The sequence below is a fragment of the Lepisma saccharinum genome, chromosome 2 (assembly GCF_977018435.1).
Source record: "Lepisma saccharinum chromosome 2, izLepSacc3.1, whole genome shotgun sequence".
NCBI classification, from domain to species: Eukaryota; Metazoa; Arthropoda; class Insecta; order Zygentoma; family Lepismatidae; genus Lepisma; species Lepisma saccharinum.
Window position 1 is genome coordinate 32,514,912 of NC_139230.1, and position 20,227 is coordinate 32,535,138.

Consider the following 20,227-nt stretch of genomic DNA (forward strand, 5'->3'; position numbering starts at 1 on the left):
AAACCATTTTCCGTAAGGTTAAGTTAGGTTAAGTTATCTTAGGCATGCATAGTTAAAAAAAATATTAAAAAATACTCGACACGTCATGTTCTAGTGAAAACACGGCGAGTTTGAAACACTGACTACGGGGTTACGTCATCTTACACACGGAACATTTTGCTCTCGTGCAAAAAGCAAATGGCGGCAGCAGAAACAGCTTGTTGGACAGAGATTTTCGCAGAATACAACATGTATTCGCATTAAAATGGATCAAAACTGCATTCACGAACTTCCACAACGCTACAGAAAATGATTTCCGTAAGTACTTTCTACTGTAAATTTGAAGAAATCCGTCACCCCTATACTATAATGTTACCAATATTACTTAGCACAAGAAGCACATAAACTATCGTAATACTATTATTAATGTGTTTTTTGGGTAAACTGACTTTGCTCCACCCTGTATATACAGGGTGTCCCAGAAATAGGTGGCATAACTTCAGGAGCGTGTTCCTTACATGTAACCAATGAAAAAAGTTTATATGAACATAGGTCCGGAAATGTTTGGTTTCCGAGTTATAGGCTGTCATAACACGTGCTCACTGGAATTTGTCTATCTTCCACTTTTGGTCTATGGCACTTAGTTCTTCACAGTACCCTAGAAGAGATGTTCAAAATGACCACCCCTGGCCTCAATACAGGCCACACGTCGACGTCGAATGGCCACTCGAATACGCTCCCAAATGCCTGGCGTGTTCCGTATTGTCTCACAACCTGCTACAATGCGATTGCGGAGAGTATTCACATCTGCCAGTGGAGACGAATACACCAATGATTTCAAATGGCCCCACAACTTGAAATCCAAGGGGTTTAAATCGGGTGAGCGTGGAGGCCAAGCAATTGGTCCACCTCTACCGATCCACCGACCAGAGTACCTTCGATTCAGGTATCTGCGGGCAACAAGACTAAACTGTGCGGGAGGACCATAATGCACGTAGTGCGTTTGTTGACATATGTTCACTGGAACATCTTCCAAGACGGGCCTCTACAGCATTGTCATCTACCAAACCATACACGAAGTGCATATTTGCTCGTTTCTGATTGGTGTACATGGTCTCAACAACGCCCACTCAGCATGTACCACTCATCATACTCATCACATACCTGGTTGTGTTACAGGAAACCACCTGTGGAAGATAGACACATTCCAGTGAGCACGTGTTGTGACAGCCTATAACTAGGAAACCAAACATTTCCGGACCTATGTTCATATAAACTTTTTTCATTGTTTACATGTAAGGAATACACTCCTGAAGTTATGCCACCTTTTTCTGGAACACCCTGTATACATTACATGGTATTAGAAAAAATATCTTTAAGAGAACTCAATTTTCTTTATTCAGTTGCTTACTCCACTAATATTTCTAACGCATTTTCATTTTGAAAGAAATGCTGCCCTGGGCCGACACGTGCAAACAAATGAACTGCCTCAGAGATGGAGATGTTTGCTATAAAGGTATTGAAGACCCATTTTGCCATGGAGAGGACTGTGAAATGAAGACTAAATGCCAGCGGTATTTTGTAGGTAAACAAATGTATGAATATTTTCAGCCCAAGTGAAATTTCACTCTAATATAAGCAGCAGCAATTTATTCTCCGCAACAAATAGAATAACGTATTCCTCGCCTCAGAAAACGTAAGTGGATAATATTAGCACTTTGACAAACCGTGCTGAGGATTTTTTTTTTTTTCAAATTACTGCTGAGAATGTAAACACAGGTTTCCAATTCCATTCCTCCAGAGAGCACACTTTCTCAGTTTTCGACCTCAAAGGTTCAAGCTTGTGAAGTAAGCCTTTTTAACTAATTACTAATCAGTTAATGGCTGGCAGAGTTTTTAAAACCTCCTTTATTGATTCGTACTTGGAGCAAGGAGAACACCTATTCATTATGTTCATCGGCAGACTTAAAAAAAGGAAACAAATCATATCTACATGCAGTACCGTTCAAGTTTTCTATTAAATTAACCTTGATCTTGTTCAAATATTCGTTGTATTAAAAAAAATCGTTTTTAATTGTGATGTTTATGGAAAAAAAATAATTTATAATTACGCCTTGAATATATCATTAAGAAAGGTAATATGATATAATTTGGTATCAGAATGTATCCTACGTATTTCTTAAGTTTCAAAATTTTACTATTTTTTTTCTTTTCAGAACCTAATCCCTGCAAAAACTTTGAATGCCCGAGAGGAACCCAATGTACGTGGAAGAAACCTTGGTGTGACTTTTCACCTTGCCCATATATGGTATATTGTGCACGTACTTTGATGGGTAAATACTTTATTTTGAGTTATTGTTGTTACGTAGAGAAGTCATAAAAGTGTTTCATTTTTAAGTTATTCAGATTTAATATAATGTGTGGCCAAAATTTCTATTACACCTATTTTTTTATACTCAGAATGAATTCAAACCATTCGGATGTCTCTCCAGGAATAGAGCGCAAGTAGTTGGCAACAAATACGATTTCCTAGTAGACCTACAATGACACTATGCCTTCTTGCATGTTTAAAGATTCAAATTTCTGCACTGAACTAGAGACATCGAAATTGTTCTTTCTTGTTAATAAAATTAAATTCTATTGAATTAAAAGTGCTATCAATAAATCCAGTACAAAGGATCACTAAGTGACAAAGTTAAAATAATTTTAGAGAAACCACCAAGCATGATTTTTTAAAAAAAATAAGTTATGGAAAGAAATATAAAAATTGTGGTATGTAGTAAGGGACTCTAAGCATTATGCCAAATTGGCGTTACTTTGATTATTGAATTATTTTCCAGGAAAAAGAAAGGTGCCCATAACTCCCAAGACCTTCAGATCATGTGATTATCCACAAAAAGTATTTAATTACGACAACGTGTCTATTATTACTATCCCATTACTGAAAGTCACTTTTCTTTGCTTTACGGAACACACTACTTGATCTGCCCCCTCTCCTTAAATTCTTCATTACTTTCATCTTATGGATTATATATGCACCTAGCACCAAAAGTGACTTAGAACCAGCAAAAGTAAATGAATTTCTAATGAAATATATATTGATTTCCCAATCCCCCGCCTAATTGCACATATTGCAGCATAGTTCCAAGGTGCAAATGTTTTACATATATGTATTTTATTTCCCCTGCGGGCATCCCTGAAGGAGCATTTTTTTCATTTCGCCTGCATTTCATCTTAGAATTTAGGAATGATTTGCAACTTTCATACCACAATAAAATCTTGGTTTTTGTGCTCCGAAATACATGATGAAGATTATTGCTTCTTTTTCGATGTATATGTATATTAATGCCTATTCTAGTGTTGCAAATGTTGTAGGAAACATTCACCAGGGGTTTTGTTATCCTTCTTCATATAGGTATTACTTGTACAAATGTTATGATTTGGAATATAGATAATATCAGAATGTTGCCCAGCATGTGATCTATTTCAAGTTTTATGGTTTCTTATGACCACTTATCTTCTTCTACTAAACTCTAAGGTATTATTCTTAATTTCATATTGTATAATTTATATATTTTTAATTTTTAATCAAAAAGTTTATATTTATCTTAAAATAATTTGCAATGTATTACTCCTCTAGAAGTCTAAGTAAAATAATTGCTCTTAATTACCTTTGTATTTAATATGTAATATCATCAATACCATTTAATCCAACCTATCTCGTGTTATGGATTTATCTTTGGTGTTGGACTTCTTGCCTTAATTGCTCTAAGAAAGATCGGTTTAAATAGAGTATTTAACAAAAAATGTGTTGTTGCAGATACACTTGGAGGTCCAATGGCTTGCGATGAGGTGTACTGTTCACCAGGATTTGAATGTGTTCATGACTTGAAAATTTACTGCCCTTATGCCACGTGCCTCCGAAGAGCAAATTGTTTGAGGAAAGGTAAGGAAATGTAACTTGGTAATTAACACGCTTGCTTACATTTCTGGCTGCTTTAAAAAATAATAATAATAATAAAAAAAAATTGGCAAACTGATCTGTTGGATGTGTTATATATATATATATATATATATATATATATATATATATATATATATATATTGTGTGTGTGTGTGTGCAATAATTACTGGAAACTAAACAAAATTAATGTAGAAATCACCAGCTTGCAGGTTTTTTTATCCTTTGATCTTCAACTTCATCAAAATTAAATATCTTTCATGCCATTTGCACGACTCACGTATACCTAATAATCAGTACCATGAATTCAAGGATAATGACTACTATATAGTATAGTATACATGTACTCTGAAATACTTTTAAAATACAGATCATGATACAACACATAAACACGTAATCTTTTCGATCGAGGTATTATTTAAAATATATTTTTCGGATTTTTCAGAATGCAAGGCCATGACATGCAAGAAGGGAATGATGTGTACGGCAATGAAAAGTAAGTGCGAGAAAGAAGATCCTTGTCCTATAATCGCTTTCTGCACTAATGTAGATGGAGGTAAGAAAACATATCATTCTGAGATTATTTTAGCAATTGTAAAGTCATGTGATTGTATGGTGAGAACTTGAGGCATGCGGACACAACTCAGCGAATCTTGTAAACCAAGATTATGTGCATTTGAAATAGACGTAACTCGGAGTTTATATTCGGGGGGAGGGGGGGGGAAGTCGATCGATGAAAAGCATGCATTGTATGTATATGTCTATATATAGATACATGTGTTTGTGTGTGTGTTTGTAATGCACGTGTATGCATAATGCGTGTGTAAATGTGTATGTGTGTAGCATCACTATGCATCCAAATTTTTAAAACGTCTTTATCTGTTAGGGAAGTTGTGAAATTGGCATATGTATATTCAGACCACTACCGAAAATAGATTTTGGTGCCAGCCCCACTTGTTTGAATGAATGAATGGATGAATTATTTTTTTTAAGTCCACTTTATGCACAGAAAGGCTAATCGGGACTGGACCTACAGTTTAAAGTGAGATCCGAACCACCATGTGCCTCCACCGGGTATCGAATTGATTACAAGGCGACGACGCGACCATTGCGCCATCGGGGAGGCCCTCCCATGTTCGAGACAAATGTTATTTTCTTAACTTACACTCACATTGTTTGAGCTGAACTGTTACACAACAGCTTGTATCAAAAATTCTGCACAGAATTTATTTGTTCCTTCAAACACAGTCATTCAGAACTGCGCTGAAGGCAATGAGACGAGAGTCTGAACCTCTCTCTTTCAAAGGGTTACATTTGCATGTAAAATGCCCCTTCTTTCACCAAAATTTAGAACAATGCATAAGATGACTTTTAAAAGGCCGAAAAATGACTTTAACCATTTAAAAAGTTTAAAAAATGACCTTTACCCCAGAAAGGGTAAAAAAATGCAAATAAATGCCCTAACAAAGGCATCCCAATTTATTCACTTACTTGTAAACCACGTTCCTATCTACTTATGCAACGTTTCTGTCTTACCAAAGAAAAAGATGTTTTCGCATCAAAATCCTAGCCCTAGTGATGACATGCTTGTGCGATCTTTAATTTATTGCTATCGCAATGACTTCTTGATTTCGTTCATTTTACTTCACCTTTTTTCCCCTTTTCATAATCGCGAAGATGGGAATGAAAGCTTGTAAGATAAGATGGATGAAGGGACAATAAAATGTAATTACATACTACAGGTACGCGGGAATTTAATAATATTAGTGTTCTTTAAATTGTGTTATAATTTCGTGCATATTACATCCCATCGAGAAGTTTGATATCCCACCCCGAGGGGAAGTTGCTGTATTCAACACTGATTCAGGGTCCTACAATATTTGTTGTGAACCACATGTGCCTTTTCTCTTTTAAGAAAACGAAACATGATTGATTGAATTGGTTTTCTTTACATCGCTTTTCTGCCACTTTTGACTAATCGCTACGATGAGGACGAGTGATACACACTGTATTTGTTATTATGTTTATTTTTGCTCTGTAGACACTTGCTACGCTTGTGCGCATTGACAAACACATTTCTCTCTCCTTGTTATAGAGCATTTATTTACACAATTTTCTCAATTTTTACCCATGCAAAACTAACGATATTTTGGTTGATGAAGCTGAGAGACAACGTTTGATGCGGAAAAAAAATGTTGCACCAGAAGCTGTAATGTGGGGTTCTTCACGCCTCTCAGCTTTACATATTTTTCAACGATCATGCAATCACTCTTCCTCAACTAACACTAAATCTCCATGAACGTAAAAATAAATGCCGGCACCTCGTCTACAATCAAAAAATATAAATTAAGAAACTAATCAGACGGTCATACACCTTCTCTTCCCTCGAGAGAATTGCTTTTGCCGCCACTAGCCTCAAGACACCAATATGCCCATTTAACACAGATAAAATGGTAAATAAAGAGAAGATAAGTAAAACTTACCAATGAATTGGTTCTTATTTAGAGTGACAGACTTCAGTGGAGTGATCTTCCAGAGTGACTTCGCTTATATGGTACTTTCGGTAAAGGTTTTCTGTGGAAAATGAATGCAAGCAACACCCCAAATCGCCGACACTGCTTGCAATGAAATGATTTGTTCTTTTAGAATATTTACAATGCTTGTCATAAATTTCATTGTTGAACTATCACAATTCACCAAAAGTAAAGATATTGTTATGTCCCATTCTTAATTACTATGTGCAAGAATGTGTAATTTTGTTATTTAGCGTCACTTTCTGCAGACTTTTAGCTAATTGCAACAATGAACATAAGTAATTATTAATTAAATTAATGAGGGTACAATAGTAAAGGGCATGTAATTTCTGTGACGAGATCGAAATCTGCCACTTATGTGCTCACACATACAACACAAACACATGTGTGATTCGGATCCCACTCTAAACTGTAGGCCCTATGCCGATTAACCTATCTCTGCTTAAAGTGGATTTAACAATTAAAAAAATTCAAACATACACACGTGTGCATGTAATGATTATTTTTTTCAGAATTCATGTTTGGTCCTTCTTCGTGCAATTACGCCCGATGCTCCAATGGGTATCAGTGCTTCGAGAAGCTTACATCATGTGCAGGGGCGAAATGCAAAATTGAAGTGAAGTGCGTGAAACATGGTAAGTTCTTTCATGTAGTATATTTTCCTATCATTAGTTCAAAGTATGAAAATTTAAGACATAATACCTAAAATGCATAGTAAGGGCTTTTGAAAGTTCATTACTGATCTATTGAATTTCAATTTAGCAATACGACTTCAAAAACAAAAAAAGTAAGCCTGAAGTCTGTTGACCTCACTACGTTAGCTACACAAACGTGAACTCCAAAAAAGACGTGGGAAATAGAGCGATAGACATCTGTGAAATGATTTTTATGCTGTTTGTAATATTATTGTAGTGTACAATTCTCTCTGGTGTAATTTTCTGAAAAAAAACGTACGTGTGTATGTGTGTGTGTATGTGTATGAGAGAGAGAGTGTGTGTTTACTGAAATATTGTACTAATGTCTAGAGATTTTAAAGGACACGTAATATTTCTATGATCTTTCTAATACCTGGAGGGGCACCTAAAAGTACCACCTGAAATATTTCGTGAACAATAATAAATATTGAAAAACTGCTTTATTTATTATTTATTTATTTATTTATTTATTTATTATTATTAAAGTAGGGTTACAATTAAGCTTACATTTTTTTTTACATTGATTCCGAACTACAAAAGCAGCTTTTTGCCCTACATGAATTAATATACAGTTATGCTATATGTGTTCTAAGTATACATAAAATGGAATATTATAAATTTATATAATTGAAAAATTTAAGAAATATACTAAAATAATCATTTTTTGCAGCTACGTTTTATGAAGGAGGGAATGAGGTAGAATAGGTAGAATTTTTTCGCAGATATATAGGTATAAGAGGGGCTCATGAAATTAGTGGACACAATACGTTCAACTACGTAAGGAAATATGGTTTTCTTTAAATGGAAACCCCATTTTATTTCTAGCTTATTTGAAAGTACGGAAAAAAATCATTAAGAATGGCATTTGGTTCATTGTAATACGTCAAGTAGTTCTTGAGTAATTGTAACGTGAAGTTGACGCTTGAAGCAAACATTCTCACAAGTTGATTCGTATGTCGTAACATACATATCCCCTTTTTGACGCCATTCGGGTATCGTAACAAACATGTTACTCTTCTGCAAACTATGCGTTGTGCTTAGGAAAGTTGTTACGTTCCAACAACTGCGGGTTACAATAAAATGTGTAGTTTATACATGAGTAAGCTTTGACAAATTATCAAAAAGCTTCTAATACATCTTTCGGAGTTAACAAATATTTGTTAATTAAAAAGTATAAATTTTAAACATTCCGCCATCAGTTACATACATAAATGTTAGTACATTAACATCTTTCTAATTGACGTTCATTCATTTACGTCATAATTTTTAGTACATCGGAACAATCATCTTTCCTCGTTTGGTCATAACAAATCTTTAAGTTTTCAACTATTAAACTTTGCACCTTATACATTTTTTCTTTCTTTCAAATTGATTTATCAAATTTATCAAATAAAGCAAAGCCGTAACAAAGTACACTGATTAACGAGACGTTTGTGATAGTGTATTTACTTCAGAACTGTTGCTGAGAAAATTGTATTTTTAAACTCTGAAAAGGCCGAGATGATACTTATCTATGGGGAGTGTAGGAAAAATGCAGCACAAGTGTGCGGGCTGTATGCACTACGGTATTTACGCTCGGCTCTGCCGACAGTCATAGTGGGGATGTGCATTCACGCTCAACTTCAATTTACAATTACTTGAGAACTACTTGACGTATTACAATGTAACAAACGCCATTCCTAATGAATTTTTCCGTACTTTCAAATGAGATAGAAATAAAATGGGGTTTCCATTTAAAGAAAAACTAAGTTTGTGTTGAAAACCATATTTCCTTACGTAGTTGAACGTATTATGTCCACTGATTTCATGAGCCCCTCTCATACCTATATATATCTGCGAAAGCAGTTTTTCAATATTTATTATTGTTCACGAAATATTTCCGGTGGTACTTTTAGGTGCCCCACCCGGTATATTGAATTATAGAGTGTTCCTGTAAACTGCTCGTCTCAATTTTTTAAATGCAACGAAAGAAATAGTTGTTTAATGACACAAACATTATGGACACAGTAAATGTAACCTAAAGTATTGCCATTTGCGTAAAAACAGCCTTGGAATATACACCATGCCACGTTCCAGCATCTCAATAGAAATGGTGCTGATTTCTAGAATATATTGTTTTTGAGCTTCTCAATGACCTGAGGCTGACTTACAAACATTTTGCTTTTCAGGTGCCTCCCACATGTAGAACTCATAACAATTAAGCATGGTAACTTAGCAGTAACCACACAACCACTATTTTTACAAAATGTCACAACAGCAGCCAGCTGAAAGTTTCAATCCATTCCACCAATTCAAGTTTCAACAAATAGCGTAGTTTTGTTAAACAAATGATAGCCAATAAGTGTTGCGGCAAGAAAAGAGATCTGTTTTATTGAGACACCTTGTATTTTTAACTTTTTCAATTCGTTGAGCTAAAGTCCTGTGTGGATTATTATGCTATTTAGAAAAATGCATCTTGAGCCAAATTTATGCTAACTTAATTTGATGTTCTTTTCTGTTTACTATTACAACTTTACACGTGGTTGTTTCAGATCCAGCACTACCGATCCGTGAGGTCATAAAATCATGCAAAGACATGCCATGCAAACAAGGCTATGAATGCGTTATGAAGCCTAAGAAGCAGTGCAAGGATCCGCCATGCTCGTCACTGGGTGACGACATATTCCAACCATACTGCAAGGATTCTCGCTGGAAGATACTCATGTAAGTGTTAGTTTTAGTTTAATATTTGCTACACCAGCCTTGGATGATTATACAGGTGTGAGAAACTTTATTGTTTTATGAAATTATTGAAACACGCTGAAATTCCTAAAATTTACATTATTTTCTTACTAAAACTTCAAGAGACAATTGATAATTTTCACAGACTTGACAACAACAATTTTCATTTTTACCTTTATTTTTGTTGTCTTCCAGAAAGAGATTTGATGATCACATTACTCAGTGATTATATATATATCTCAAACATAAGAATGAAGAGAAAGTAATAAGTTTATTCCAACGGTACTAACTTTATAGTAGAACCTTGAGGTGTTCGTTTTCATATTATCATATAATCCCGAGAGAATACAATTTATTAAGAGGTGTTACAAGGAAACAGGATTGGATTTTGATTTGATTTGCTTTATTTTACTTCGTTTTTTGTGCCACTTTTGGCTAATTTGCGAAGGTGGGGATGAATGATGATATGATGAAATTGATGAATGGACACTCACAAATATCCATGGCTAGGCTAGGATTCGAACCCGGGACCCCTGGCGTCGTAGCGCGATGTGCTAACCAACAAGGAAATAAGAGTTTTTAAAAATTGGAACCCGTTTCAATGAGACAAACATTACAAAAACAAGACTTGTAACCTTACATATTGCCATTTATGAAACAGCCACAAGCTTTACACCAAATGAAATATTTAAATTAAGAGAACAAATATGAATAATTAATAAATTCCAATATTTTTGGTGACATTACATATACTATTAATTCCATCTATACTAAAAAGTATAGATAATACCAAAACATGAAATATTACAACACCCCACCAGGAATAAAATACTGTAATAATGCAATATAATATTAACAATCAAAACAGTGACAATTTTCTTATTACATTAATTTCAATTGTTAAAATTACTACACTGTCACAAGGGCCATTAAAAAAATACAAATGATAACCCACATCACCCTTTAATTAAAATGGCAAACAATGCCTTAGTAGAGCTACCGGCCCCCCAAAATATGGTATATTATGTTTCGTTAATATTAATTATGAACGTCACTTCAGGTTTCCATTATGTCTGACAGGTGACTGGACACATTCTCATTCAGACAGTCTGAGAAGATCAACCATGACACCGTCCAACAATTCAATAGAATTGATGTTTAAAGATTGTGCTGATTTCCATGTGGATGTTGTGTCTGAGCTTGTCAATAACCCAAGGCCGACTTGCATCTTGCTTCAGGTGGTCGCATAGGAAGTATTCAGAAATCATTAAACCACGTGACTTAACAGCTAGCTACCTCACAACCATTATTTTTATAAAATGCCATAATCTCAACTTTATGTTGTATTCTATTCCACCAATCAAACTTTCGAAAATGGGGTAGTTATATTAAACAAATGAGACAGTCGACAATTGTTGCCAACACCATGACGTAAAATTTCCCACGGCAAAGAAAAACGCCAGTTTTATAGAAACGCTGTTTATCTTGTGTAGGAAATTATACATGTATTACATTTTTGTTCCATCTTCACCATTGTTGAAGAAAATACATATTAAAACAATGGAGTGTGAATATTGTGAGAGACCTCTTTCCTTATTCCATTAGCTATATTTTAGGCAACGAATCAACAATTAACTAACTACTAATTTGTAATTCAGACAACACCTTGTAATTTTCTGGCACAAATTCAAATTTTCTTGATTGAAGTGGAAAAGAAAAGTACCGAAGTATTAAGCACGTATCAATAATATACTTTCGATGACAGATTAGCAGACTAACCAAGGGGTCTCGGGTTTGATACCCGGTGGAGGCACAAGTGGTTCGGATTCCACTTTAAGCTGTAGGTCCAGTCCCGATTAGCCTTACTGTGCATAAAGTGGACTTTAAAAAATCACCAAAAACATCAAACAGATTAGCAGATGGATACAAACTTCTCATCAGGGTGCTTCTTTCAGATTTTGCTGATTACTACACTAAAAATAATAACCCTAAGATACTTGCATATTTAGACACATATCAAACTTTTAAATCTAAGTTCCGTAGGTTAATTGGCTGCACATTTTTGCGCAAACGATTCACACATTTTTTGGCACATTTTTTTTCCCATTTCGGGAAGGTGAAGGACGAGCTGATTTCCAAAACTATCCGAGATTTTACCCTTTAAATGTTGTGTGCACAATTGTGCACAGTGGGTGCAAACAATTTTGAAAATAAAATCCTCAAGTGTCAATATTTCTAATTTCACATTGTGCACAAATGAGGCACTAATATTTGGCATTTTTTGTCTCAGATGTTTCAATACTCGAATTTTTTACTGCGCACATTTTTTTTTTTGAGTCAACGAGGATGTAAATCTGAATAATTACAAGTTTATTATAGTCCTGTAACAATGGCTTATATGTAGTACCTTTCGATAAGTACGATCCTCGAAATAGATTTACTACTACAGCACGTTACGCCATATAATATATTTTTTTTTACATTGATTGTTACGTTTTAGAGAATTGTTTGCTCCAGTTTTACTGGAAGTGAAGATATATATGAACAAATTTCTCTAAGGTTAATTTCATATTACACTCTAGCTTGCAATTACATTGTGTAAAGGCTGAAACTACGAAACTGTAAGCAAGAAGATGAAGATTTCAGAAGAAGGTTAAGAAAAATAGTTGAATACTTTGCTACTTTTCGTTTGGTAGCAAATTTTGAGTACAGTTATATTCCTCTTTTTAAGATGATTTTATTTCCTTCCACAGCAAATACTGTTGGCAATCTTTTCCCTTTGACAATTGACGTTCTATATATAATAACAGGTGGCGCAAAAGTCATCATCCTATTTGAACTGACCTTTATTTTGACATCTTGTTGTTTATCAGTAGTGTTTCGTCAGTTAAATAGAAGATACTCACGAAATTTATTGTGTGCGAAAATGAATAAGTAGACTCCACATACAGCCCGCGAAACATTAGCTCTTTTGCGTGACACTTTTCCGGGCAGAGTAATATTCCGTTTTGGTGATTTGCCATGGCCGGCCAGGTCCCCCGATTTGCACACTCAACATTTCTTGCTTTGGGGATATTTAAAGTCGTTGATTTTTGGGAATAAGCCAGAGACGTTACAGCAACTAAAAGACAATATTCAGCATGAAATTGAAAACATTTCCCCGCAGATTCTTTCCAACACCACAAACGCAATGAAAAGAGCCCAAATTTGCATCAATTCGAATGGTGGTAATTTATTGGATGTTATCTTTAAAAATTGAGAACATAAAACTTACAAGTGTCAATAAATTTTTAACACAAAAAAACTACTTTGTTTATTGATTTAGTATATTTTACTTCGCGTTTTGTGCCTCTTGGCTAATTTGCGAAGATGGGGATGAGGGATGAAATGATGAAACTACTTTGTTTAATTTAAAACCCAAGCTATAGGCTAAGAAAATCAGGTGATGACTTTCACGCCACCCTGTAGTAATTCTTCTCAACAGTCATTTAACTACTGCGTGATTGACTTGCATTTCATAGAAATGCCTTTGGGCAATCATTCCTCTTTGGGAAAATTGAGCTCACACAATTCAATAGCAAATTTGGAGAAAATACAATTCTGTAGACCCCACCTTCATTCAATAAAAAACTTTGTAGAGTGTTTTCTTCACGGTGAAAACGGACGTACGCTTCATCTAATAGTAATCTTGTGAGCAGTTTTATTTCCCCGAGAAAAAATTTAGTCCCTTTCATTAATACTGAATTTTGTGATGATAAATTTTCTCCGGTAGAAAAAAGTATTTTTACATCATTTTTATCGATGCAAACTGATTCAATTCAATTAATACAAATCTTACCCATTGCCATTCATCTCCATCGTCGCGATTAGTCAAAAGTGGCAGAAAAGCAACGTAAAATAAACTAAATCAGTCAATCAGTCAATTAAAATAAATCTTGTAGGCTACCATTTTACCTGAGGAAATTGAATCCTACTTGATTTATAAGAAATATTTGGGAATTAATTTCCTCAATTCACAGCATTCACCAAAAATTTTCGAACAACATTTCATTACTTTAACTTATTACATTTATGGAATATAGTGTATTCTAAAAATAGTTTGACCTCATATAACTTCAAAAGGAGGAACTAACTTACTTTTGTGCTCTTTTACGCTTGCATTTTTTCTAAATATATTTTAATGCAATTACTTCTATTTTTGCAGCACCCAGCCTAAAAACTGAAGAAGCACGTGTTCAAGCATGAAGTTTCCGCTGACAGTTTGTTGAAGTGTCATTTTTTTAAAAAAAAGAATGAAGTTGCAGTGAAGTAATATTTGGAGCAGTAAATATTATGAAAATTATACAAATTTTAAAAAATAATCGTTGGGTGTAATAATTGGGTGTCAAAATTAAAACTTGCTGCTATGGTGAAATGCCAAATGTATTTGTTTAATGAAGTTCTATTGAAACAAGATTTGGAGCAGTAGAAATTTTCAAAATTTTGCAGAAGTCTAATATAAATATTTTCTTCACTTCTTTCGGTTTGTTTTAAATGCTATCATTTGCTGTAATTAAAATTATCAAAAATTTAAGGAGAGAAGTTTGAAACAATGTAACTGTATTGTTCAGTATTTTTGATAACAATCCAGCTGTGGGGAAATACTAAAATGTAATTGCTGAAATCAAGTTGGGTTGAAAGAAGATCTGAAGTAAGTAATAACCAAAATTAAACAGAAATGTAATATTAATTTATTGTTTACTTCTCTCTGGTTATTTAACAACAATCATTAGCTGTAATTAAAATTGTCAAAATTTACAATGACAACAATATTTTCACATTACTTTTTTTTTTAAGTTTGTAAAAAATGCAACAACATGATATGGCATTTTTGGATGACATCCAGGAGTGTCAAATTGTATTTTGTTTAATTGAAGTTGCACTGAAACAAGATTTGTGGTAGTAAAAAATGTAAAAATAATACATTTTGTTCACTTCACTTTTAAAAAAAAATAGGCATTGGAAGTAATAAATAACTGTCAAAGTTAAAACTTGCTGTTATGGCGAAATGTCAATATGTATTTTGTTTAATGAAGTTCTGTTGAAACAAGATTTGGAGCACTAGAAATTGTCATAATTTTGTAGAAGAGTAATATTAATATTTTGTTCACTTCATTCAGTTTTGTTCTAAGCGCTATCATTTGCTGTATTTAAAATTGTCAACATTTTAAAAAGAGATGTTTGAAACAATGACACTATATTGTACAGTAATTTGGATAACAATCAAGCTGTGGGGAAATTTTAAAATTTATTTGCTTAAATCAAGTTGGGTTGAAAGAAAATCTGAAATAAGTAATAATCATTGTCAAAATTAAACAGAAGACTAATATTAACATATTTCTCACTTCTCTCCGCTTGTTAAACGTAATCAATTGCTGTAATTGAAATTGTCAAAATTTAAGACAGAAATTTTTCTCAATGCAACTGTATTGTGTGGTATTTGTAAGTGAAACTTTAAAATGTAAATTTAAATCATGTTGGGAAAGAAGAACTGGACTAATAAACATTGTCAAAATTAAACAGAGATGTAATATTAACGTATTGTTCACTATTCTCTGCATGTTTACAAGTAATCATTGGCTGTAATTAAAATTATCAAAATTTAAATAGAAAATTATTGTCATATTACTTGCTCCTATAAGGTAATGCAACTAATGTAATGCACTAGTTAACAATGTAACTGTATTGACACTTTCTTTCAATAAATAAATAAAAATTTACCATACATTTTGTTATTTTGTGTATACCTCATTTGCATTTTAAGTATATGGAAATAATAAGGTAATTCGTAAATTTCCCTCGAGTTTAAAAGGGATGGGTTTATTTAGTATTATAAGGCGAAGGGTTATTTGCAGTTACATAATTAAGGTTTGAGAGCACATGTATAGTAAGAAGAAAATTGATACTGTTTTGGAATTAAAACAACATACTCCAAAATTCTGAAAAGAATATTATTTTAATCCAAGGTTGCACTTCAGTAAAATATTTTTTTATTGAAATTTTATTTTCCTCCAGTCTATGATATAATTTGTTAGTCTTTTATCATGTGTAAGTAAAATTCGTGTGGGTATTAATATGTCCGAAAATTTACAATTCCTGATGGGTAAAAACAGGGAGATGCATTATCTCCATTGCTATTTTAATTTCCCCTTAGAATATGCTATTAGGAAGGTAAAATAAACTAATGAAGGTCTTAAATTAAATGGTCTGACCCGGTTGTTAGCATGTGTAGATGATATAAGGGGATTATATAAATGAAATTAAGAACAATGCTATTTAAAAAAAAAACAGCTAAAGAGATAGGCTTGGATGTTAGCAAAGAGAAACTAAATATATGCTCACAGGCCGAAACCAAGTGTTAGGTAATAATCAAATTAAATAATCAAAATTTACTTTCTGATAACAAATCGTTTGAATCAGTTTCCAAATTCAAGTACTTAGGAGTAATACTAACAAGTGAAAATCATATTAAAGCGGAAAATAAAACCCAGACTTAATTCAGGAAATGCGTGTTACTTTCTTTCATCTTATAGTATAATATCAAAGAAACTAGAAATTAAAATATACGAAAGAGTAATTCTGCCTGTAATATTATATTGATATGAAACTTGCTGCATTACATTATACGAGGAACATAAATTAAGAGCATTTGAAAAAAAATCTTTAGAAAAATATTTGGACCTAAAAGGGATGAGGAGACAGGTGAGTGAAGAATGTTACAAAATTCAGAACTGCATACATAATATGTATTCATGTCCAGATATTATTAGAATAATTAAATCTAGAAGACTTAAATGGGCAGTCCATGTGGTATAAATGGAAGAGGAAAGATTGATTGATTGATTGATTGATTTTATTTAACTTCGCGTTTTTTGTGCCTCTTGGCTAATTTACGAAGATGGGGATGAGCGATGAAATTATCAAATGGATGAATGGACATTCACAAACAACCATGCCCAAGCGGGATTCGAACCCGGGACCCTTGGCGTCGCAGCGCGATGTGCTAACCACTCAGGCACAGGGTCCGGCCGGGAGAGGAAAGAAGAGTTTACAGGATTCTCGTTGGGAAACCTGATGGTATGCAGGCGCGGATCCACAGGGAGGGCGATCGCCCCTCCCAACTGCCATGCCTAATATTTTTGAAGACTCAAGTGTTCTATATTTTATATTTATATCAGATTCGCCCCTACCAACTGTAAGTTCTAGATCCGCCACTGATGGTAAGAGACCTGTAGGAAAACCAAGATGAAGATGGAGTGATAACGTTGAAATGGACGTACGTGACATCGGTAAGGATGAAAAATATTGGATTCATCTTGCCCAAGATAGGGATAGATTCAAGGCTTGTGTTGCTGCAGCCATAAGCCTTCGGGTTTAAGAATGCTATGGAGTTAGTTTTATCGTGTGTTTTAATGGTTACATAACTATCCTTTCGTTTGATGACTATAAAAAGCAATTATCTCTGTTTCTCTAATGTAAAGTATTTAATTCCTTTAAGATAATTAAAGAATGGAAATAAACTTCAATAGTTGATGTACGAGGTATGGGTTGAATTGTGACCATTTTTTGCCAAAAAAAAATAATATATTTTGTTTCATATCAGCTGTTTTGAGCAGAAAACAGGGAAACAGACACATGACGAATTAAGAAAGCTTCTGCACAGTATAAATTTTTCATGACAAGAGTGGTAGTTGCTTTTTGTGACGAAAACGAGAGAATCGTGAAATGGCGAATTGCAGAAGAAAACCCTTATGCATGGTGTAAATTTTCACGAGAAAATTGTACAAATTTAAAGTTGGAAATTTTTTCCACGGAAAACACTTCATTGAGAATAGAAAGAATCACTGCACGTGCATAAGTACTGTCAGGAATGCAAAATAAGAACGGTATTCCACAATACCCACCCTTCCTCTATATTATTAATGTTTTTGAACATACCTGGGGGACTTCCAACTTAGTAACAAGATTTCGGACAGATATTTACTTGACCTAGTATATATTTACCTCTCTGCGCCACGAAACCACGAAATAACATGTTTCTGTACATGGTGTATGCTTGTATTATAATACCCCTCTTACCACGAAACAATATAGTAACAAGCTTTTAGACAAAGAATAAACCTGACCTAAAATAATTGTATACCTGTTGACACAAAGTCACATAATATATTTTTACCCTTTTCCACGAATGCAGTATGAACGCGCTTTCGTTAAGGTGGTACAATTTTGTCCCAGGATATTTTTACGTCGTTCCGGTACGAATTCACGATATATCGTGCAGAGGGTAAATTTGTCCTAGGATATTTATGCCAATTATTGGTCGAAAACATGTATTAACGCACTTCGGTACATGGGTAAACTTGTCCTAGCATATTTTTACCAAGTCTTGCCACCAAACGTAGTAGTAACAAGCTTTTGGACAGGGTGTAAACTTGCCCTAAGATATTTACATTGCTCCGAAACCCTGTATTACGTAGCTTTCGTCAGGTGGTAAAATTGCCCTTTGTTATTTTTAACCCCTTTCAATTCAAAACCAACAATAGCTAACGTCCGGACAGATAGGATAAACTGAATAAGGTTACTTTTACCCTCATTCGACAAGAAAAAACGTAATAAGAATTTTTCTAAGAGGGAGTAAACATGTTCTAGAAAAATCTTGCATTCTGTTGACACGAAACCACATAATAATAAGCTTTGGGACAACATTTTTATCGCCAGGCAACAATGTATTAACGTGCTCTTGTACAGAGTTCACCAAAAGTCTTAGGAAAGCAACATTTTATAGTAGGTAACCCAACTTACACAAGGCGTTGGTGGGTTGCGTATAGAGTTAGGCTCAATTTCAGGCCCTGCACATGCACAATAGGTATGTGTGAAATATGTGAAAGGAATAAAGCAAAGTATTATGTATTTAAAATTATTTTAAAATTCAGTATTATATCGCAAATGACAAAATACTTATGAAAGAAATAGTGTTCATCTTCTTAAAGAAAGTTGATTATCTACTATTTGATCGCTGATGAGTTGCACAAGAAGAAAAGAAAAGAGGAGAGGAAAGGAAAGGGGAGAAGAGGAGAGGTGAAGGAGAGTAGAGGAGGCGAAAGGGGAAGAGGAAAAGGAGAGGAGGAAAGAAAAGAGAGGATGGAAGAAGTAATGAGAGGAAACAAGATGACAGGGAGAGATGAGGAAAAGGGAGCAGACAGGAGAAGAACGAGATGAGATGAGAGAAGAGGTGAAGACGAAAAGACGAGAAGAGAGGATGGGAGAGACGAGGAGAAGACGGAAAGATGGGAGTGGAGAATAGAGTATAAGAGAGAAAAAGAGAAGAACGCAGAGGATTGGAAAAGTGTACAGTGCAGTCGGGAATCGAAGACAGAAGAGGAGATAAGAGGGTGAAGAAGAGCGGGATGGAGACGGGAGAGGAATACAGGGGGCGACGTGAGATTGAAGCAGGGGAGAAGAAGGGAGGGAGAGGAAGATAAGAGAGTGGATACGAGAGGAGAGGAGGGGTAGTTCCAGAAAATATCATTTGAGCATTCACTCATCTCATCCCCATCTGTGCAATTAGCCAAAAGGTGGCACAAAAGCGAAGTAAAGTAAAGAAAATCAATCAATCAACAAGATTCTAAATAGGGGGTAAATTTGTCCTACACTCTGTTCCGGATTTCTCTGGAGCAGGCGAACGAAAATAAGTCTCTGCGCAAGTAGTGACGCGAGACTGCTCCACGAATGAACACGTCAGAGTGAATGGGATTGCGTGAAGGGGCGGAAAGCGACTGCAACTACCAACCTTCGCAGCAGCGTATCTTGCTTCGCTCTGCCCACATGATTTCCCTCCCTTCTCTGCCACTACGCGCGGCCTTGCTCCAGAGATAGAGGGAAGAGTAGAGTATATTTACATAACTACCATGGGCAAGAAATCACGAAATAACAAGCTTTTGGACAGCAGGTAAACTTGAAGTAGAAAATTTTTACTCCCTTTCGCCAAGAAACTACGGAATAACGTGTTTTTGTGTATGGCAGCAATCCCGTGCCCAGGATTTTCTTAGGGTGGGGGTGCAGATCTGAAAATGTGGGGCACAGAGAAGGGCCGAAAATGCTGTTGAATTGGTTGATTTTTCTTCGCTTTTTGTGCCACTTTTGGCTAATTGCAAAGATGGGGATGAATTGACACTCACAAACACCCATGCCCAGGCTAGGATTCGAACCCGGGACGTCTGGCGTCGTAGTGTGATGTGCTAACCACTCCGCTACGGTGGTCGGCGAAATGCTGTTGAAGTGTTAGATGTGGCCACCAA

The 20,227-nt window shown here is 34.8% G+C and overlaps 1 protein-coding gene across 6 annotated transcripts in view; it reads left to right on the forward strand.

The window, feature by feature from the left end:
- LOC145983987 (uncharacterized) overlaps positions 1–15,644 on the forward strand; it is an 86,028-nt gene extending 70,384 nt beyond the window's left edge. For all 6 annotated transcript variants that reach the window (XM_083117239.1, XM_083117237.1, XM_083117238.1 and 3 more), the window contains 7 exons: positions 1,427–1,564; positions 2,196–2,312; positions 3,800–3,925; positions 4,386–4,496; positions 6,987–7,109; positions 9,701–9,872; positions 14,095–15,644. In XM_083117239.1, the coding sequence (XP_082973365.1) occupies positions 1,427–1,564; positions 2,196–2,312; positions 3,800–3,925; positions 4,386–4,496; positions 6,987–7,109; positions 9,701–9,872; positions 14,095–14,113 (806 nt within the window). In that variant the 3' untranslated portion in view covers positions 14,114–15,644. The remainder of the gene's footprint in view (positions 1–1,426; positions 1,565–2,195; positions 2,313–3,799; positions 3,926–4,385; positions 4,497–6,986; positions 7,110–9,700; positions 9,873–14,094) is intronic.
- Positions 15,645–20,227: the final 4,583 nt, after the last annotated feature.